The 23,893-nt window shown below is 39.7% G+C and overlaps 1 protein-coding gene across 4 annotated transcripts in view; it reads right to left on the bottom strand.

Moving 5' to 3' along the window:
* Positions 1–616: 616 nt before the first annotated feature.
* Positions 617–23,893, bottom strand: part of POC1B (POC1 centriolar protein B) — a 99,002-nt gene continuing 75,725 nt past the window's right edge. For 2 of the 4 annotated variants that reach the window (XM_026499925.4, XM_057316269.1), the window contains 2 exons: positions 6,030–6,251; positions 617–2,194 (listed from right to left, as the gene is read on the bottom strand). In XM_026499925.4, the coding sequence (XP_026355710.1) occupies positions 2,090–2,194; positions 6,030–6,251 (327 nt within the window). In that variant the 3' untranslated portion in view covers positions 617–2,089. Of the gene's footprint in view, positions 2,195–6,029; positions 6,252–14,503; positions 21,797–23,893 lie in introns of those variants that run through there. The other 2 variants (XM_026499927.4, XM_026499928.4) reach the window with 2 other exon arrangements.

Here is a 23,893-nt window from a genome sequence, read left to right as displayed (position 1 = left end):
TCCGAGGTGTTCGGCCTGAGCACCTGCTGCAGAGCTGCCCTCGCCCAGACGGAGAGCTAGGGGAGGAGCGGGGGGGGGGGGGGCGGCGGGCGGGTGCAGCAGAGCTCGGTTTCTGACGTATTCAGAGCCCCTACCAGTCTTCCCCGTGCAGATGTTGGCCAGGCAGTTGACTATGCGGGTTAGGACGGAGAGGAGGCTGGAAATCAGAGAAAGACCAGAGAGAATCCGCAGAAGCATAAAAAAAGAGGGGGGAGGGACTATAAAATGACTCTTGAAAGTTTCAAGGCATTTTAGTTTCTATCACCACTGTTTTTAGATCGCTTATAAAGGTGTGTGATGCCTGCAAAGATGTGGCAACACCATGTTGTGAGAAGTGGTTATAGCTCCGTCATGGGTTTCTGGAGGGTGGGCCTCAGGCCAGCAAGCATCTGCATCATCTGGGAGCTTCTCAGAGCTGCAGATCGAGCCCCTCCCCCACCCGGTGACCCTACAAACGGGACAGGGCCCGGGCACCTTCGATAAATGCTCCAGGACATTGTGACGCATAATGAAAGGTGGCTGAGCTGGGTAAGAAGTTTAGTATTTCAAGGTTTTAACCATCTAAAAAGAAAGGAACTTTTTTAAAGGTAAAATGTCTTTATTGTTTGAAGCTTAAGAAATGGTAAACAAACCTCAGTATGACATTTCTTAGTCTTTTGAATGAGGTTATAAAAATACAATGCGCTTAGTCTGTATAACTTTTGAAAATGTCTAGAAGTTCACACTTAGTATAATATAAAAAGGCACTTAAAACACACAATGAGGTGATTTTTTAAAAAACAACACCTTATAGTTATGATTGAAATTGAGGAAAAATTTATAAACACAGACTCCTACATAAATAGGACTTGACTTTTCCTTCTTTTTCAAAACATAGACAGCATTTTCCCCATGTTATCTACAGACAGCATAAACGCAGACTGCCCTCTCCCACCTTCTTTGCTCTTGATTCAGCATATCAGAAAAGTAAGCAAAAATTAATGTTTTTCTTCAATTTAATCTCATTTTTTTTTAGATAAAACAAAACTCTTAATTTGTAACCAAATCTCCTTGAGCATTTTTTTTTTTTTGGAATGCCAGGCTCATTTTCATTTTGTTTTAAATCGCAGTTCGTTAAAAAAAAATAGGAAGACAATGATGTGAATATTATATGTACTTATTACTCAGCCACCAAAATCACCCTAAGCAACAACATTGCTGAAGCGTGTGGACATACGTGTGTGTGTCTGTAAACATCACTGGTGCATCTCCAGGCATCAGAGCACACCGAAATCCCACCAGCGCCATCTTGGCAACCAGGGTCACAGCTCTGGACACAGCCCAAGTCACCCCGCGCACTCATCCACGAGAGCAGAAGTGGCTTCATGCGTGTCCAGCTCTTCGTCTTCTTGCAGGTTGGGCAAAGGAGAAGCCATGTACACCAGAAACGAATAAAGCCCACTGCCCTGTGCCACGTATGTCAGTGTATTCTTGCTGTGGCAATTCTGTGCTTTGGGATTTTATAAGCTCATCATTTCAGGACACTGTGAAGAAAGAATAAATTTTGTTTTGAGCTGACAGAAGCATGAGTCAGACGACTCCCTCGTTCTCTGCGTCCACGAGGCAGTTTTAGAGGCAACTGCAGGACTTCAGCCCAAGCGTGTTGTTACGAAGGAAACACATCCATTGCTTTAAGGAATCGCCTGAACGTGATCAGTTGAAATGATTTAACAATGAAATTCGGAGATTTGGTCACCTTCCCAGCAGGATCTGGACCATAAACGAAAACTGGCATTTACAATGATATGGGGGAAATACAGAGCCACTTGAATAGTTATCACTTTATTACTGCAATCATAAATGGTAATGATTCGGATTAGTCCTTGACATTGATTTGTGTGTTTCAATTAGCCGTTAACTATGCCTCTTCTGCCTTTTGTTCTGTTGCTCACCCTTTTAAGAAATGCCGCGAGAGTTAGGATGCGGTTGTGTTGCACGAAGCATCTCGTCCTGCCTTCCTGAGCACAGGTACATGGGGTCACTTATCAAGCCTCTGCTCATGTTTTTCTATTTAACTTTTCTGCTGGATAACATTGAAAAGCCTTTGCTGATTTTCAAGGCAGTCTTTCAGCTTATCCTCTGTCAAAGTCAGTCGCTGCTCCAAGATTGAAACCGTCTGCAAAAGGAGGACAGAATGATCAATGCCTAGTGCCCTGACGGTGAGGACGATGATGCTCGTCTCTGCGCGGGGGATCCTTTTAGGAGCTGGAACGTCCACCCCTCGGCCAGGAAGGGGCTCACAAAGTAGCCCCAGAACCTGTTCTGCTTCTGGGCCCTACCACGGGCAAAAGCGCTCTGAAGCGATTTGAGGGAAAGATAAAAACTGATCCCTTTGGTAAGAAAAGAGTAAAACAGGAGGCCTCGGTAGACCATCCTTGTCTGGTCTCCCGAAGCACCAACGCCAGGGAAGAGGCCGCAGGGAGCCTGCGCGCAGTCCCGCATGCTACACGGCAGTGTGCGTGGGGCCCGGGGGCTACTTATATGCCATCACTGGTCACTCCGTCACGACCAACCATGACAGACCCTATCTACACCAGCTGGATCGCTAGTGTACTTTAAATTGCCGTAATGACCGGCATCAGTTCTCACACCTTGAACATGGTGACGGCACCTCACAGGGCTGTTAGGAAGCCTGAATGACGTAATGCACGTGAAATGCTTACGTGATGCCTGGCACAGAGGACTTGAAGAATCTTAGCTCTTTTAACTCCTGTGGCTAATAAATGAGCATATGGACACACACACACACACACACACACATACACACAAATGCATGTTTTTAAATTTGGCAAATCTAATTTGATATTGACTATTTCATCTTCAATCTTTCAGATTTCTTTTAAATATTTTATTATAAAATAAAATGGATTCAGGAAGCTGCACAAAACACGTGTCCCTGAATGAATCCTCATGAGAAAAATACTCTGATAACTAGCACCCAGGTCAAGAACTAGAACTCTGGGGCGCCTGGGTGGCTCAGTTGTTAAGTGTCTGCCTCCGGCTCAGGTCATGACCTCAGGGTCCTGGGATCAAGCCCCGCATTGGGCTCCTGCTCAGTGGGGAGCCTCCTTCTCCCTCTCCTGCTCTCCCTGATTGTGCTCTCTGTCAAATAGATACACAAAATCTTTTTTAAAAAAAAGAACTAGAACTCTGTTAGCCACTCCAGAGTTCTTTCCATGGGCCTCTCAGAATCCCCACTCCTGCCCTCCCCCTGACAACAGCCACTATCCTGACCATTACAGTAATTGCTTTCTTACATTCTCCATGGTTTTATCTTTCAGGTATACATTCCTAGACATTATAATTTTGTCTTACCCATTTTCAAAGTTTGAGATGTCATTTAAAGTTCCTTTTAATCTACAGCTTCTCATCTTCTCCCACTTTTTTTTTTTTTTTTAATTTGTCTGTTGACAGACTCAGGCCATTTAGAGTAAAGTCTGTCCGCAGAGCTTCCACCAGTCTGAATTTTAAGGACAGCATGCTAAGGGTGAAGGTCAGTCTGTTCTGTTCTCTACATTTTCTATAAATTGGCAGCTGACTCAAAGGCTCGATCAGACTCAGATTCAATCTGTAAGTCTACAGATCTAATAAGACCTATAGTTAAGACTATAGGTAGTGGCCTATTTCAGTAGAAGGTATGTTAATAAGGTTTGATCATTTCTTTTCTCATAATGTTGGGCCTGCTCAATGCCTAGATCTATCCATCCTTGAGGACTGTAAATGACGACATTCTAATTCCATCATTTAAAAAAATTATTAGCTGGGATAATTTATAAATAAGAGACACTTTCCTCATCTACTACTTGGTTATCCAGTGGTAGATTTCATAGAAAAGCAAGATAAATGTTTAATTATTTTAGTCAACAAGTTTCAAGATAATGAACTGATTCCCTATCGTCCTCTGAAGGCAAACAATTTTTAAAATATCATTATTTAATAGCTTTTGCTTTCATATTTCAAACTATAGATTACAGCTAATTAAGAATGATGCTGATAATATTTTCTACCATTTCTTGAGGACCTCTCTGGGCCAAGCATTTTGCCATATACTTTACATATATTATCACAATTCCACATGTTAAAGCTATTACGTATATTAGCAACACCTTTAACACTGGTTGACTCCATTTAAGTACCATATAAAATGTAATTTTGCTTTAGTTTATTTCTGGTTATAGTTCAGTGCAGATAAGTTATAAACACTGCGAGTGAGTTAGGAGATGTTCAGTCATCTGTAATTAAAGTGAATCAGAACATGTTTATTTTACTTGCTACTTGCCCACAGATTTGCTGTTTCTATTTTGCAAGTGTGTTGTGCTTGTTTTAACCTCTTTAATTATAAAAGAGAGCCAGGCTTGCAAAATTAAAAATTAAAAATCATAGAGACATTCAATAAATCTTAAATGATTCATTTAACCTTGAATCAGTTGTAAAAAGAAGGAAAGAGGGGTCACAAGGCTGAAAGAATAGAGAATGGAAAGATTCACTTAGGAGAGGCTCTAAGAAGGACCCGACATCGAATATGACAGTGTAGGTGAAGAAGTCGTGGTAATATGGGAAATAAGCCAACGAAAACTAAATTTGGCCTGAGGCCGGAAGAGAAGCTGCCTTTAAAGGGAAGAAATTTCTGATAAATACAAAGAAGGTCATCTCCAGTACAATACTGCAAAGTGAAAGTTAGTGATTTTAATATGATTTTCACTGAACAAATCTTGTGATGACTCCAAGTTTTCACATGGCTCTTTCCCACTATCTGTCAGGACCCCAAATCCACATACATGGCCCTTGCTTCTAAACACCCTCAGATGTTATCAACAGCTTTTTAATATTCATTTAATTAGTGGCTCTAAACCCTGTCTGTAAAACAGAATCGTATGGGGTACTTAAAAAGACAAATGTCAGGGCCTTACCCCAGACCAATGGCAATGGATTGTCTGGAGATGAGAACTGGCCCTTTGTGTCTGTATGCTTTATAACTGCCCAGGCGACTATAATGCACGGCCAGTGTGGAGAACAGAATGAGATGATTTCTATGCAAGATCCATTTCAACTTGAAATATGTATTCTGGAAAAGTAATTGACATTTCTCTAGCTCACATGACAGCCTCTCTTTCTGCATAGCTTGTAGCAAGGTCTGCTCTGACAAATATTGGCAACCTCATTCCATAGATCAGAGGAACAATAAGACTTCTTCAAAGGAAACATGGAATCAGCAGAGCTGGAGGAGAAACCTTTGATGTGTCCATTGCAACATACAACTTCCCTTAAATGACACCTGTATCTTCTGACCAAGAGTTGGAAGACTTTCGGTACATAAGGATCCATAGTATATCTTCTTTGCAAAGGTAAAAAGGGATCAAGGGACGAGGTAATATTCTAAAACACATATGCAAAAACCATCACCTCCAGAAGAACACAGCATCAGTGGAATGAGCTTTGGAATGAGGAAAGTTATATCTTGGACAATGAGAATACCTTCACAGTGAAGAAGTATAAACATTGTCAAAATTTCATTCTAAACAGAAATTGTTAATCATTTTTCTTAGGGCCCTTAATATTTCTTTGATAATGTCCTAATCTGAACACAATACATCAAAAATCTTCAGGTAAAACATTACTGGGCAGAATCATATACATTTAGAGCATGGAGTACCACTGCTATTCTTCCCAATCTCCACTGTTCCTTCTGGCCTCCAGATGGCAGATAGAGCACAAGGGCAGGTGTGTGTGTGTGTAAATGCACACATGCGTACGTACACGTGGGCTCTGATCTTACCTCTGTAAGATCTTACTACAGCAGCTCAGCAGAGCATGCTGGGCTATGCTGATTGCCACCTTGAGCTCGCCTTCTTTAGAAATCCCCCCCCGTCCCACTCTGCTAGTTCTGCAACCTCCAGTAACCAGGACTGTTCTGTATCACCTACCCCTAAGTACAAAGCACGCCAGCCCACCTGGGTCAAAACACTGAGTTGTTCCATGATATGCTCTAAAGCGTCCGTCACAGCGAGCGGTATGCTTCTTTGGCTCTCAGAAGGGAGGTCACTCATGTCTTCTGTTTTCTTTTTCAAGGATGTTGGTGAACATTCCGATGACAATAAAGAAGGGTTCAAAAAATATCCACTTATCTCTTCGCTCTTGTCTGCTAAGGTTCTGACGGTGGTGGTATCTGTTGTCTTTGACATCATAGAAAAGACAGGAAGAGTTATATTTTCCAAACCTCAACATGATATATATATGTGTATACACACACACACACACACACACACACACACACATATATATATATATATTTTAATATTCTTCTTCTAAATACCCGGCTTACATTTAATTGTTTATCTTCAACTGCAGTATTATAAAAATTACAATTACAGGGAGAAAATAAAGCTAACAATGAAGAGATAAAATTCACAATTTTCCTTGATTTTTTATATGAAATATACTTTGTATGTACCTGTCTGCTAGATGAGGTGTCTACTACTAAAAGGACTGTTTAGACGCACTCTAATTCTTAATTAAAAACAAATACAACATCAAGATAACCATCTTTTTTTTTTTTAAATGGAAAACAAGTGTGGGTGAGGATGTGGAGGAATTGGAACCCTTGCACATTGCTGGAGGGAGTATCAAATGGTGCAGCTGCTGTAGGAAAGTTTGGCTGCTCCACAGAAAGCGAGACACAGAATTACCATACAATGCAGAATCCCACTCCCGGGCATATGCCCAAAAGAAGTGAGGGCAGAGACTCGAACAGATGCTTGCACGCCACGGCTCACAGCGGCTTTATTCATAATAGTCCAAAGGTGGAAACAACACAGATATCCACCAACTGATAAATGTAGAAACGAAATGGGGTATGCACATACAATAGAGGGTTGTTTAGCCACAAAAATGACTGGAATTCTCATACATGCTACAACATGATGAACCCTGAAAATACTATGCTAAGTGAAATAAGCCAGATACAAAGGAAAATAGTGCACGAGTCTACTAATACGAGGTATGCAGAAAACAGGAGAGGTCACTATGGGCTGGAAGGAAGGGAGGGTGGAGTTATTGTTTGATGGGTACAGAGTTTCTGTTTGGAAAGGTGAAAAAGTTCTCAAAATAGATAGTGGTAATGAATACACAATGCTGTGAATACTTATTGTCAGGAAACTGTACACTTAAAAGTGGTTAACATGGCAAATCTTATGTTGTGTATATTTTATTACAATAAAATAAAACACAAAAAACCCTCCAAACATATGGTAATGAACAATCCAAAAATAAAATTTAAGAAACAACTCTATTTACAATAGCACTAAGAAGAATGAAATACTTAGGATAAATTTAACAAAAGTGCAAGGCTTGTTCATTGAAAACTGCAAACATCCCTAAAAGAAATTAAAGAAGATCTAAATAAATGGAAAGGCATCCACATCCATGTTCATGGACCAGAATAGATAATACTGTTAAGATGGCAATACTCCTCGGGGCGCCTGGGTGGCACAGCGGTTAAGTGTCTGCCTTCGGCTCAGGGCGTGATCCCGGCGTTATGGGATCGAGCCCCACATCAGGCTCCTCCGCTATGAGCCTGCTTCTTCCTCTCCCACTCCCCCTGCTTATGTTCCCTCTCTCGCTGGCTGTCTCTATCTGTGTTAAATAAATAAACAAAATCTTAAAAAAAAAAAAAAGATGGCAATACTCCTCAAATTGATATGTACAGATTCAATACAATTCCTATCAAAATCCTAGCTGCCTTATTTGCAGAAATTGACAAACTGATCTTAAAATTCATAAGGGAATGCAAGGAACCCAGAATGGACAAAATAATACTGAAGAATAAAATTAGAGGATTCACACTTCCTAATAACAAAATTTAGTACAAAACTACAAGTATGGCAAAGGGTATAAAGACAAACATATAGCTCAGTGGAACAGAACTGAGAATCCAGAAGTAAGCCCTTTTACCTATGGTCAATTGGTTTTTGTCAGGGTTGCCAAGACAATTTAATGCGGAAAGAAGAGTGTTTTCCACAAATAGTGCTAGAAAAACTACATGTCTAAATCCAAAAGTATGGATTTGGACCCTACCTCACACCACATACAAAATTACCTCAATATGGATCATAGACTTAAACATGAGAATGAAAACTATTAAACTCTTAGAAGAAAACATACAAATAAATTTTCCTGGCCTTGGATTAGACAGAGGCTTCTTAGATACAACATCAAAAGTACAAATGACTGACTAAATTAATACATTGGACTTGATCAAAATTAAAAACTTTTGTGCTTCAAAAGATATCATCATAAAACTGAAAAAAAAAAACCCATAGACTGGAAGGAAACATTTGCAAATCATAGATTTGATGAGATTTGTTGAAGAACATATAAAGAACATATAACTCCTACAATTCAAATATAAAAAGAAAAATACCTCAAAAATGGTCAAAGGATCTGAATGGGTCTTTCTCCAAAGATACACAAATGACCAATAAGCTCATGATAACATGCTCAACATCATTAGCCATCAGGGAAATGCAAATCAAAGCCACAATGAGATACCACTTCATACCTACTAGGATGACTAAAACAAAAAAGACAAAATATAACAAATGTTAGTGAAGATATAGAGAAATTGGAACCCTCATATATTTGCTAGTGGGATTGTACAATGGTGAAGCTACTTCTGAAAAGTTTCGTTAGTTCCTGAAAATGTTAAACACAGAATTACCAAAAGACCTAGCAATTACACTCCTTGGTATATATCAAAGAAAAATGAAAACATACACCCATACGAGACTTATACATGGATGTCAGGGAAGTATTATTCATGATAGCCAAGAAAATGGAAACATTCCATATGCATCCAAATGCTGTGATAATGAATGGATTCACAAAATGTGGTATATCTATACAATGAATATTATTTACCCACAAAAGGGATGGAGAACTAATACCTGCTACCATGTGGATAAGCCTTGAAAACATTAGGCTAAGTTAAAGAAGCTATACATAAAGGCCACACATTGTATGAGTCCATGTTCATGGAATGGTCATAACAGATAAATATATGAAAACAGACAGAGATTAGTGGTTGCCAGGAGCTTGGAGGAGAGAAGAAGGGGGAGAGATTGGTAATGGTATGAGGGTGATGAAAATGTTCTAAAATTCTGGGGCACTTGGCTGACTCAGTCGGTGGAACATGCGACTCTTGATCTCAGGGTCATGAATTTAAGCCCCATGTTGGGTGTGAAGAGAGGGAGGGAGGGAAGGAGGGGGAGGAGAAGAAAAGCAAGAAAGCAAGAAAGAAAAGAAAAGAAAAAAGAAAGAAAGAAAGAATAAAGGAAAGGAAAGGAAAGAAGGAAGGAAGGAAGGAAAGAGAGAAAGAAAAGAGAAAGAAAAGGGAGAAAGAAAAAGGAGGGAAGACAGAAAGAAAGAGAGAATGAAAGAGAAAGGAAGGGGGAAAGCAAGGAAGAACAAATGAATGAACAAACGAATCAAAGAGAGAAAGAGAGAAAGAGAAAGAGAAAGAGAAAGAGAAAGAGAAAGAGAAAGGAAGGAAGGAAGGAAGGAAGGAAGGAAGGAAGGAAGGAAGGAAGAAGAGAGGGAGGAAGGAAGGAGGAAGGAAGAAAAAAATGTTCTTAAAATGCTTTTTGGAGTGGTGAAATATTTTAAAATTAGACAGTGGTAATGGTTACACAACTTCGTGAATATACTAAAAACCACTGAATTATATACTTTAAAAGGGTGAATTTTATAGTATGTGAATTGTATCTTATTAAAACTATTATGAAAACAAACAAAAATACAAACATACACACTACAGAGGGTTTTTTAAAAATGTTAATCAGTTTTACATTTTTGGCTATCACGTGAGAGTTCCTGACAGAGGTCACCTCAAATGTGGGAAGTATACTTCTGATGATGATGATGACTGTTGACGACCATTAGCCTACAGAGCTTACCATGTACTTGGCTCTGTTTCAAGTACTTTACATATATTAATTGATTTAATCCTCACAATAATCCCATCAGGTAGGTTCTACTAATATTCCCATTTTACAAACGAGGAAACAGAGATACAGAGAGATTGAATAATTTGCCCCAGGCTACACACGTGGGACAGATGTATGAACCATAAGCAATCATACATCTCAGAGATGCTGAAGTATTCCAGGTACGTGACTTTGGGATCAAAGCCACTTTCTCCGTGAGAATCCCAGCCATCTTTTAGGAAGATGAAAACTTACAAGTTTCCCTCTATCGAAATCTTACAAATTTGCCATTTGTTGAAAATAATAAAAACAAACTCAAAATCACCATTTGCAATTCCAGTTTATTTTAAAAGGATGTATAAAATACACCTTCACAGTCCCACCTACCTAAGTGTATCTGCTCACAGTCTCTCTGTTTGTTCACTCAGCACATACTCCCAGGGCCTCGCTCTGTGCTAGGCACCCTTCTAAGCAGTGAGAACCCAGCAGTGGGCAGCATGACCCAAGATCTTGCTCTCCTGAAGCTTACGTTCTGGACCCTTCAATCATTTGGTAACTTATCTTTTCCACTTTCCACCCTCAGAAATTTATGAACCTACGTTTTTGTTTTATTATCTAGCAGGCTATATTTATCTTCAAAAACCATCCTGGTTGCTGAAGAGTTTTGCTCTGTACCCCCTATTCTTCCCCCTTTGTGATGTGCCTGACAATGTTAAAATACCTGAGTGGTATTATTTTAGGAGATGAAGCACTCATTAAAATCCACACCCCAAAACAATCCCATTACTAACCCTTTGAATTATTCACACCATGTGAGGAAGAAAAGCTAAAATTGTCCTTAAAATGTCCAGAAGTGAAATTCCTAGCAATCACAGATCATGGAAGAACAAGTTAACAAAGGGTTTTTAACGCTCCTCATGAGCCATGCCCAGATGCAACTATGACCCACCTCTTTCTGCTCTGAGCTCAGGGAACTAGGAAAGCAACATACAGCAATTCTCTACCTGGGTCCCCAGCTCGCGGCTGGTGACAAAGACAGAAATGAAAGCCACGTAGAGATGAGTATGAGGTACACGCAGTATTTGCCCGGATGTCCTGCCTCACAATCAGTCCGCATTCCGGATCGTAGGCAGCCACCTCACTGACTAGGGGCAAGGTGGGGATGGCCATGTACAACCATCCTCATCCCAAAATAAATAATTCCTGCTCAGACAACAGACTTTTTTTTTTTTAAGATTGTTTCTGCTCTGCCTGCAAAGTCTACTCTGCCCTTCCAGCACAGCTGAATCCTTTCTGATCTCTAAATGTTGGCTTCATTGTCACCTCAGAAAGTTGTCCCCGACACCTTACTGAAACCAGACTCTCCATTCTCCAAGATGGCCTCCTCCACAGGTTTTCCTCCATAACTGATCAGAGTTTGTGTTTACATATTTGTTCGTATTGCTGTCTCCCTCACTAGACTGTGCTATGGCCACTCCCCTACGACTGTATCCCCTGGACTTAGTAGGAACTTGAATACTTTAGAATATGTTAACCACCGATATCCAATTTTATTACTGTTCTCACAGATAGAAACCAGGCGCTCCATATCACCAAGACAGTCTTTTTTACACGGGTCACGACATACCTCCGTATGTACACGCAAATATCACTAGAGATGCTATAGCAACAGTTCCGATCATCCATGGGAAAAGGCCTCGAGCTAATTAAGCAACCATCTTTGAACTCCGGGGCTTTGCAGTCAGGGTGGTTAGTGAAGAAAGGGTAACAGGAAATGGACAAAGGAAAGATTTAAGACCCTTAGTCTAAGCCGTAAAAGATCTCAATACAGCCTTAATAATGGTCTTCTTGTTTGGGACCAGCAACAAATAAATGACTATCATATGACATGTGGAGGTGAATGAAACACAGCCAAGAATATGGGCAGAGAGAGGAGAAAGGGACGAGGTCTCCATCCCACATTCCACAACATTAGCCAACTGACATATCTCTCGTTCTGTTTCTCAGAGGCATTGGAACCTAGAAATTAGTAACTTGTTTCCCACCAGCCAACCCTGACTTTGCATCCTGCTTGTACAGGAAAAGGGAGAGATGCATGGCTTGGGGAAGTTTCAACATGCTCATTCATGAAATTTTTTAAAAAGGTTGAGAAGGGAAAAAATACGTTAAGATTCTGGGCTATCAGAAGTCCAGCAAATGAGGCTGCTGTCTCTGCTGCTCCCAGTGCACCTGGGCCCTCTCCTACCTCCAAGCTGCTACTACTCTTTTCCTGGGTAAATGCCTACCGAGCACTGACATCACAGCAAGCATTTACTGATATTAAATGTGAGTATGATGCACGGCCTGCTCTCGAGGATTCTGTTGTGGCCAGAGAAAGGCCTAGAACCCCCGTGGTGCCTGGTACATCACTGGCAGCGCGGAATGAAAAAGAAACAGGAGCTCAACACATGACTGTGAGACTGCAAAAAAGAGTGGTGCTTTGGTGCACCATAAAAGGAAGAAATCACACCATGTTCCCTTAGCTCCTACTTTTATTGCTGACACCTGAAGTACAGTGAGGTAAGAATAATTCATTGATTGCTTGATTCAGCAAGCAAAGGCCTCCTATGGTGGGCATTAACGCTGCAGCAGAGAGCAAGAGGGATGTGCTACCTTTCTTCGTGGAGCTTATAGTTCTCCAAGAAACCACGTCATCCAAAAGGATGGCAGGGCAATCACCACCCCTAAGTTTTCGTCGGATAGGCCCACGATGGCCACCTCAAAGATGGGAAATGCAGCCTCACCAAGTGCATGAGTACACCTGAGTGGCCGAGAAACCCTATGCCTACAGGTCAAAAGGCTCGACTCTCCCTTTGAACATGCAAAATAAAATAAGAGAGACAGAGTTGACTAATGCCAACAACTTTGATAGTCCTGAGAGCTAGATACAAAACATCTGACATTCTGGGGACAACTGACTCTTAACAGATTGTTTAGATGCCATGGAAAAAGTAATGCAAAATTTTTCATTTGCCACTTACTTTAGAGAATCAATTTTTTAGATTTTTTTTTTTTTTTAAGATTTTACCTATTCATTTGACAAAGAGAGAGAGAGACACAAAGCACATGAGCAGGGGCAGAAGGAGAGGAAGAAGCAGACTCCCTGCTGAGCAGGGAGCCTGACTTGGGGCTTAATCCCAGGATCCCAAGATCACAATCTGAGCCAAAGGCAGACCCCCAACTGACTGAGCCACCCACGTGCCCTGAGAATGAATTTTTAAAATACATTAATAGAAAGTGAAAATCATGGCATTTGCAAGCAAATTTTTATCAGGAAATAACCTCCAACAATGTAATCAAGGTCTACACATTTAAACAACTACTATTTATAAAATTAACAATGGAACATTCGAGATACTGTGTTGTGCTGCTCTATTACACATAGAAGGTCACGCATTATGCTTATTCCCTTCCTTCCTCTCCCCTTCTTTCCCCTTCCTCCTCCCCTCTCACCCACTCCCTGTCTGGGTGAGCAAGCCAGAACTAATCACTGGTGCCTCTCCGCTTGCCATCAGTAGAGCACGGTCATTTCCTGTTACATTTGTGTTTACGTGTCTATATTCCCAACTAGCTCATGAGAGAGTCTCTTGAGGGCAGGGGCCGTAACTTGACCATTCCTCAGGTGTCTGGCACGTGCATAGGACACTGACAGGGCTCACCAGTTACGGAGCTGAATTCACAGATTCGAATTCACTGACTTCTATATCAGTTGAGCCATCAACAAAACAGAAATATTAGTAATTCGACAGTATTTGGAGACAAGTAAAAACCCAAAGTTAAGCCAATACCTTTCTCTACTAAAATTACTGCCTGAAGTGCCTCCTATGAGGGAGCTAATGGAAGCATTTATCACATAACTGCAAATCTGCAGATCTGCAAATCACTTCTTGAGTTTTACTCACCATTCCCCCTCCAGAATATTTGATGGTTTCTGATGGCCTAGCATAAAGACTTTCTGCAAAAGTAGGCATTTCACATGTAAAGATAATCAGTGATTGGGCTTCAGATAGATCTTTAATACATGGGTTAAAATAAGTCAGTTTTAGCTTATAACTAATATTTTTAGTCTTGGTTTAACTTTGTAAGTAGAGAACAAAACAGACAAAAGTCAGAAAAATCTATCCAAAAGTGTTTTGACCCCTCCAGCTAAAGTGAGTTTCCCATCATTGAAAATTCTAAAATAGACATGGGATGGTCACTTGTTGGGGTATAGTATGAAAAATATACAAACATCAGGTCAGGAAATTCAAATGAATGCCCTTCAAAGTCCTTTCCATTCCGGATATTCTGAGATTTTTACATCACTACGCACGCGCGCGGACACACAACACACGAAATGCCTCCTTGAAATAGACTAGGATAACAAAGAATATCTTTTGCCTGGATAAAAATACAGGTAAGTATTATTTTCAAATAAAGAATGGATTCTTTATTTTCAATAACATTTAGAATACAAATTTGAAACTTCAATAATTTCTATATGGGATCTAAAATAAGGAAGACATAACACTCATTCAAAAGACATTTTCTTACTTAATGCCTACATGCCAGACAAATTCTAAACAGCAGAGATACAGAACTGTATTAGTTTCCTGCTACTGTAACAAATTACAAGTTTAGTTGCTTAAAACAACACAAACGTATGAACTTAAAGCTCGGGAGGTCAGAAGTCCAAGAGGTTTTACGGAGCTAAGAGCATGGTGCTAGCAGAGCTGTGTTCCTCCTGGAGACTCTCAAGGAGAGACTGTTCCTTGCCCTTTCCAGCTTCTAGAGGCCCCTGCCTTCCTTGGCTCATGACCCCATCACTTTAATCTCTGCTTCCATTGTCATACTCCTTCTCTAATTCCCATGCTTCCTTCTTTCCCTTACAGGGACCCGAGTGATTCTATTGCTCCTACCCTGATAATCCAGGATAATCTCCCTGACACAAGACCCGTAACTTTATCACATTTGCAAAGTCCCTTTTGCCATGTAAGAAAACACATCCACATATTCTGGGAAAGGGGACATGGACATCTTTAAAGGCCGATTAGGGTGCTTACCATAAGGAATGAATAAACAAGAGAGAGCCTGTGGACACGGGGTTATACTCAAGTGGGTGAAACAGGAAAATAAATATACAGATACGTGATGCAATGTCAGGTAATGACAAGGGTTCTGAAAAAAAAGCTGGGTAACGTGCTATATTATGATATAGCTTCATTGATGATGTATTTTTTTTAAATGGGGAAGGTAGAAAATAAATTTTAAGCATGTTAAGTTTGAGATACCTATTAGACTTCCAAAGGGAAAAGTCATGAATGCCATTGGACGTATATAATTCTAGACTTCTGTGGAGAAGTTGTGGAGAGTTATCTGAATATATGTATATATACCAGTTTTTATAAAGGATACAAATGAACAGCCAGATGAAGAGATACACAGAGCAAGGTCTGGAAAAGTCCCAAATACAGGAACTTCTGTTGCCTTGAAGTTGGAGTGCTCAGCATGTAAATATTATAGCCATGGGCCTATGATCAGTTGGTGGGGGGGGAGTCAAACAAGAAAAGAATTGCAAAGACTTCAAAAGGCAGGAAGGGAAGGAGCAGGAAAGGTGACTAGGGGCCAAGGGGTGGGAAGGGTAGTGGCCCAGAAGCCAAGGAGCAGAAGAGTTTCAAGGAGAGGGGGTGATCACCAGGACCAAGTGCTATAGAAAGGCTGATTTCAGTGAATCACTGGGACCTTGACCTTGAGTGGAATGGTGGGGACAAAATTTAATTGGGGGTGGATTCAGAAGAGTGGAAAATGAAGAAATGAAGATCAAATATGGGCAACTCTTTTGGAGAGTTCTGCTTTAAAGGAGAGCAGAGCAATGAGACAGGAGCTGGATAGGGATGAGGGGTCAAATGAAGTTTTCCTTTTTAAAGATGGTAAATACATTATAAACGTGTGCTGATGGAAAAGATCTAGTAGAAAGAGAGTATTGATGTCATAGGACAGTGAGGTGATAACTACTCAGTAAACGGGTTGGCTACGCCGTGCTGAGTGCCCTGGAACTTTGTATAAATAAATTTAAGATGCAATCAGTCAGCACGGCTGTCTAGTCAAAATCAGTTGCTTGGGTGTTGGTGTACAGTAGGCAAAGAAATAGATTTAATCAGGTTGAAATTTTTCAGGTGAGTACAACAGAGGGAGGAAGGGACAAGAGCATGGCTGTAATAATGGACTACAGAATCTAAGGTAGAAGAGAGGGACACAGGAAGTGGGCAGTGAAAAGGCAGGAGGCTCAATGGATTGGAGACCCTTCTGGGGTTGATGAATTATCAAAACTGGAGGACTGCAGGAAGTGGTGGTCAAAGAGTAGGAGGCTTTTACGCTGAGTTTACCATCAGCACAAAGGATTCAGACAGTCACTGAGTTCATCTGAGAATCCTGACAGAGAGAGTATGGCTGTCTTTCAGGAGTGACTCAGTGTTGCTCTATCTTTAGCTTTCTCCTTGAGATAAAAAAATCCTGTGTTAACCAAAGAGTGGATGAACCAATCAGGAAAACAGAAAAAGGAGCTATAGACTCACCCATGTGGGATTGTCAGAGGACCACACCAAAAGATTCATTCCCAATTTCTAACCTCATTAGGAAGAAAATCCTGAAGAAGAAAACCACAAGTCTTCTATTTTGTGTATCTGCACAGTGTAGTGTATATCCTTGCAGAAACATACCCACCTGCTCAAGCCTTATTGATTTAAAAGTATCTCTTGGATAAAATCGGAGAATGTCATGTGAAATCTGTGTCTCTCACATTACGTTGGCTGAGCTGAAAAAGACTTCTGTTTGTCCCTTGGAAGAAATCATACATCTTTCTCTCAAAGAAAGAGCCTTCAGGCTTTAGGGATAAGGTCTTACAGAAGGCTTTGATTTTTCTTCTTCAAGCCAAATTGGAAATTTCATTTTTGTCAGAAGACTTGAAAAACACACCCCTACGCAGCTATCAACTACAACATCTGAATGCTTAATTCAGGCCGCTCGGGAAAGGCAGCTGCCGCAGCAAATCGACTGTCTTTGTCTTTAATCTTTATTCTCATCTCTAGAGAAGCTTATTAATTTTGAAGCCATGAACATGTAGGATACAAGTAGGACAAATAAAATCTGTACAAAAATTTCCTTCTATGTTTCACTTCTTACATGATTAGGCAAACACAAACTATGACGCCGCACTCTGTTCAAAAAAGGTGCACGCGTGCGTGTATCTAAATTTTGAGGCAGGTAATAGCTTATATTATACAATGATGTATTTCTTAAAGATATTTTATATTACATCTTGGAAAAAAATGGAAGTTTGACGTGGAAAGCCATATTTGGTTTAGTTTCACCCACATGTCTCAACAGAGCCATCTGTTCACCTTTCAGAAAGCTGCCCCCTTCTCTGTGTGCACAACAGCAATCAAGAGAAATTAAGACATGAGTGAATAAGAAATGCAACCTCACTGCAATACTAACGTTTTTGAATGAATCAGTAATCCCTCTCTTTTTATCTAATAACTGGTTTTCTTCAAGTTCCAACTATGCTTTTTAAAACTTTCAATTAAAAGGTATAAGGACTAATAAAGCAGCCTTCGCCCCTACCTCAAGAAATAAAGTGTATCCTTTTCTGATCTAACCTCTTTCCCTCCCCTCTTAAAGATTACCATCATCTTGAATGTGGTATCTATCATCCCAATGCACGTCCCTTTACTTTTATCACATCTGTAGATATCCCTAAACAATAGTATTGTTTTTGCATGTATTAGAACTGCAAATAAAATGGTCATGTAGTATATCCTTGTAGAACTTTTTGTTAATCATCATTTTTAGATTTGTCTATGGGGATGCAGCTAAATCTAGTTCACTTTCACTGCCAAATAGTATTCCACTGATTGACTGTTCTACAATTCATATATTCTTTCTACTGTTAACTTGCATTAAATGCTACCATGAGCAGTCTTATAAATGTCTCCTGGATACAGGTGTCAGAGTTGCTCTAGAATGGAAAAGTTAAGTCAAAGTTTTACCAGATATTGTCCAAAATGTTGTCCAGACATTGTCCAAACTTCCTCTTACACGAGCAGAAGGCAATTTCCCCTTTTTTCTACAAAATCAATATTTCATTGTGCATTTCCATGATTACTGCTAACTTGAGCATATTTTATGTGTATATTATCATTCTTCTGTAAATTGCCTGTTCAAATCCTTTGTCCACTTTTTAATTGTTCTACCTCTCTTTTTTCTAATTAAAATTTTATATATTTGGATATCAGTATTTTGCTGTTTACATGTAAAATACATCTCCTACTCTGTGGTTTGTCTTCACTTCTATTTTATGGGATTTTCTTTATTCATACAAATTTTTGTTATAAATGTAGTCAAATTGATCAAATCTTCCTTTGTAATTTGTGCATTTCGTATTTTGTTTAAGCAATCCTTGCCTACCAGGAGTGTATAAATATATTCTTCTGTTTTCTTTTAGAGGTTCTGAAGTATTTTCACATTTAAGCTTTTAACTCCCCTGGTATTGATTTTGTTTGTGGCTAAAAGTAAGAAAATATGTATTTTTTCCAATTAGCCGGTTGTTCCAGCAACATTTATTGAACAGTCTGTTCAGTGCCTAATCCATCTCCATGGGTCTGCAAAGCCAGGCCTTTCACGTACCAACCATCTATACCTGAGTGGGTCTGTTTATGTGCTCCCTACTGTGGACTCGGTCTCTCCCTGTAACAGCACCACATTTAGAGCTTAATGAATCTCCAACGTTCATATTTCTTCAAAATTGTCCTGTTCCAAAAATTGGCTATTTTTGGCCCTTTGCTCTTCCACAGGAGCTTTAAAATCAACTTTTTAGGTTCATTAAAAATCTTACTGGGATGTTTATTGGAACTGCTTTCGCTTTGTAGATTTATTCAGGAGAACTAAACTAACACCTTTATGACATTGAGCCACCCTATCTATAAACATGGCACTCCAAAAACCATAGAATATTTTCTAAATCTCATGTTATCCTTACATGAATGCCTTACACCCTGTATTTTCTGTATCATTTCAATTTTAGTATATGTGCTTCAAAAACAAACACGTCCCCACCATGTGGGCATTGTAATAGTTATTCAGACAGAGCCCAACTTACCATGATTTTCAAATTACAGTTTTTCAACTTTATGATGGTGCAAAAGCAATACACATTCAGTAGAAATCATACTTCAAATTTTAAATTTTGATCTCTTCCCGAGCTAGCACTACGCATGGGGTATGACACTCTGGTGGTTCTGGGCAGCGGCAGCGGGCCGCAGCTCCCAGTCAGCCACACGGTCTCAAGGTAAACAACCACTCTACTTTCAACCATTCTGTTTCTCACTGTCGGTACAGTATTCAATAACTCACATGAGATAGTCAACAGTTTATTACAAAATAGGCTTTGTGTTAGATGATCTTGCCTGACTGTAGGCTAACGAGCCCATAGCACATTTAGGGTAGGCAAGGCTAAGCCATGACGTTTGGTGGGTTAGGTGTATCAAATGCAGTATATTGGGTGTAAACTCGTTGTAAGTTGAGGAAGATCTGCACACACAGCCAACCAAATCAACAAGTCAAAGTATATCCTCAAATAACTATCCTCAGGATTTTTGTGAAACAAGGTTATCATAGAATCAGGGACATTATTTAGAATGTATTTTTGAAACATTATTTCCTGAGCTTGCTTATTCTCTCAGATAAATAATGCCATTTCCTGGCCTTTCCTACAGGCCCTATTTTCTGTTCCTCAAAACTCTTCACGTGCCAGATTCAAAAGAAGTGAGCTGTGTGTTAAAAATCATGAGATAATTCTTTTAAATTGGACACACAAAGAACATCATGCTTTACTCACTTGAGTAAGACTTCAGCTCCCTTACTGTATTTGTTTTAGTGCTATGAAGAGGCAATTTCAAGACCAGAATTTATCCAATCATTTAACAAAGCCACATTCAGAAAACTGGCAAGCTTTACAGAACATCTTTTGGAGAGCAAATATTGTATTTATTTATTGTTCTATTCATCATGTAGCATAATGTGAATATTATACTACAATTAATAATAACTGTGATTGTAACAGTAATATATATTCACAGCTGCATTTAAGAACCACCCTTCTGTCTATTTACTACTCATTAAATCATTCAAAAAAACAGAGAATGAAAGCTTTCTATGAGAATTCAATATACACAGTGTACATTGTATTAGTTGACTTTAATTTGCATTTGCTAAATAACAGTCTTTCCTTATCTTCCCCAAATAGATGAAATTTGCCCCTCAGCTAAATCTCTATAAAAATTCAATTTTGCTTCTTAGGGCAATTATCAATTTTTCCTTGCATTTCTGCTATTTGTGACATCATATAATTTTTGATGCTCTCATACAATATGGTGGCTGTATGAATGGGACACCAAGTCACACAGACCTTTAACCCTGTATCTTTCGTACATTAACTATGTGGCCATGGACAAATTACTTGACCTGTCTAGGCCTTAGTTCTCTCCATCCATAAAATGAAGAAAATAATATTAGGCTACATTATAAGGTTGTTGTGAGAATGTAATGAGCTTAATGTATAGTTTATATTCACCTACCTACCATCATCAGTATCATCATATTATGTCCTCCCCCAACTCCTCTAAAATCTAATTTGCAAGGTTCTAAAAGGGCAGAAGCCACAGCTTCCCTTCCTTCACACAGTTGACAACTTGCTGAGTAATTCCTATGTTTAAGGCACACAAAGTAATTAATAAAATTTGTTGAATTAAAGATATTTCTCTATGTAGTATACTCCAAGTTTTTTTTTTTAATCCTCCTCTTTATATGTCTGGTTTCTCAAATTAGATGATAAAGCCATATAAGGGCAGGTGGTAGTTCAACAAATAAATGAATGAGCAATAATAAATAAATGCTGATAGTAAATGATTAAGTATATACTGAATATACATTTAAAATGAAAATCACTGACAAATTCAAAATAAAATATTAAGACATTTTCAGATGTAATTTAAACAACATACAAAAAGCAAGGTTACCATTTTCAGGCAGCTGCCTGAAAAATGTATATAATATTTTTAAAAGACATTTAGTAGGGGCGCCTGGGTGGCTCAGCCATTAAGCATCTGCCTTCAGCTCAGGTCATGACCCCAGGGTCCTGGGATCATCCCCGCATCGGGCTCCCTGCTCCGCAGGAAGCCTGCTTCTCCCTCTCACACTCACCCCTGCTTGTGTTCCCTCTCTCGCTGCGTCTCTCTCTGTTAAGTAAATAAATAAAGAAAATCTCAAAAAAAAGAGAGAGAAATTTAGTAGACAAAGATCTAACATCTATTAAAAATTTTTGGTCTTGTCGTTTACATGGATAAAAAATGGTTTCCTAATAATAATACAGGAAGCCAATCTAACATCAAGCATTTAAATCTATGAATCTCACCTAAAATATTTAACCCCTTGATGAAGATTATATAACTAGACATAGTTGAAAATTATGGCATAAAGCCTCCAGGAAGAATAGCTTATGAGAAGAACTTCAGTAACTGATATTTCATTATAAATAGCTGAAAATAAGATGCTATGATAACAGTGTGCCGTTTGATAGAGATACAATATTTTCCTTTCCAACGTTTTTGTTTGTAGAAAGGTGTGGGTGTTTCTCCCTTTCTTATTTTGCTGGTGGAAGAAACCTAGAAACAAAGAACAATACAAATAATAACTGCATTTATCAAGAAATATTTTCTCTTTTTTTCTTTTTAATCAATCACCATGGGAAAAAATGGTCCAGGAAAAATAACTTACAAATACTGCCATAAAATTCACTTTCTACCCATGGATGCTGCCGAGTAAGCATCATTAACGTCTCCCCTCCTGCCGCCATCATGTCTAAGTCAGAGTCTCCCAGAGCCCCAAAAGCTGTGGAAGCTCTTCATCAGAGATTTGAGCTCTGAAACAACCAATGAGAGTCTGAGGAGCCATTCTGAACAATGGGGAATGCTCTTATACTGTGTGGTAACGAGAAATCCAGACACCAAATGCTCCAGAGGCTTTGGGTTTGTCACGTATGTCACTGCAGGGGAGGTGGATGCAGCCATGAATGTGAGGCCACACAAGGTGGATGGAAGAGTTACGGAACCAAAGAGGGCTGTCTCAAGAAAAGATTCTCAAAGACATGGTGCCCAGTTGGCTGTGAAAAAAATTTTTGCCAGTAGCATTAAAGAAGACACTGAAGAACATCATTTAAGAGATTATTTTGAAGAGCAGGGACTGACATCATGACTTACCGAGGCGTGGCAACGAGAGGCTTTGCTTTTGTAACCTTTCATGACCATGACTCTGCAGACGAGATTGTCATTCAGAAATACAACACTATGAATGGCCACAATTTTGAAGTAAGGAGAGCCCTATCTAAGCAAGGGATGGCTAGTGCTTTATCCAGCCAAAGGGGTCGAAGTGGTTCTGGAAACTTTGGTGGTGGTTGTGGAGGTGGTTTTGGTGGGCATGACAACTTTGGTCATGGAGGAAACTTCTATGGGTCAGGTGGCTTTGGGGGCAGTTCAAGGTGGTGGTGGTTATAGTGGCAGTGGGGATGGCTTTAATGCATTTGGTAATGATGGAAGCAGTTTTGGAGGTGGCAGGAGCTATAGTGATTTGGGCATCCACAACAATCACTCTTCAAAATCTGAACCCATGAAAGGAGAAAATTTTGGAGGCTGAAGCTCTGGCCCCTACGGCGGTGGAGGCCAATACTTTGCCAAACCATGAAACCAAGGTGGCTACGGTGTTTCCAGGAGCAGCAGTAGCTACAGCAGTGGCAGGTTTTCACCATTGCCAAGAAAGAAAGCTTCACAGGAGGAGAGACACAGAGGTGACAGGAAAGCTACAGGCTACAGCAGATTTGTGAACTCAGCCGAGCGCAGTGGGGGCAGGGCCTAGCTGCTACAAAGAAGACATGTTTTAGACAATACTCATGTGTACGGGCAAAAAAACCAGTGATTAATTGTGTAGCAGGTTATTTTAGTTCCTGTTCTGTGGAAGATGTAAAGCATTCCAAGAAAGGGTTTTAATGTAGTTTTTTTGTGTGTTTTTTGTTTTTCTTTTTGCACCCATGCTGCCAATTGCTAAATGTAATAGTTTGATCACGGCACTGAATAAATGTGTCTTTTAAACAATGTGTTGTGTAAAGGTAGTCTACTCTGACGCCATCTTGGCAAACTACCTTAACAGTGTGAAGTTAGAATTCCTTCAAGGTGATACCAGGTTCCGTCTGAAATGTATTTGCAACCTGCTTGGGCACAGAAGCCACAGTCTCCAGAAACCCTGGTGTAGCTGAACTGACAGTTAATGTGTTGTGACCTGGAGTTCATGGTTAAAAGAACTTTATTTGGTTATTAATATGATTGCTGGCACATCCTATGCAATATATCTAAACTGAATTACAGTATCAGATAAAATTATAGATGGGACTGAAGCTTGTGCCTCATCCATTATCGTGTGTAATTAATAAACGATTTAACATCTTCTTGAAAAAAAAAAAAACAAATACTACCATAAAATTCAAACATACTTTTCATAGACGCCACAAGGCAAAGAGAGTATGAACTAGATTCTCTAACTCTATAAAAGAGTGGTTAGCGATCATGATAATTTGCGTGCGTGCATACACACACACACACACACACACACACACACACACACACACACACAGGCGGAGGTGGGCCATTCAGCAGGAGGAAGCCAGGCCACCATTAAATCATGTCCGATATTTCCTGCCATCACACATAACC

This window comes from Ursus arctos, unplaced genomic scaffold (assembly GCF_023065955.2).
Source record: "Ursus arctos isolate Adak ecotype North America unplaced genomic scaffold, UrsArc2.0 scaffold_21, whole genome shotgun sequence".
Lineage (NCBI taxonomy): Eukaryota > Metazoa > Chordata > Mammalia > Carnivora > Ursidae > Ursus > Ursus arctos.
This window is presented reverse-complemented; position numbering and strand designations above follow the sequence as displayed.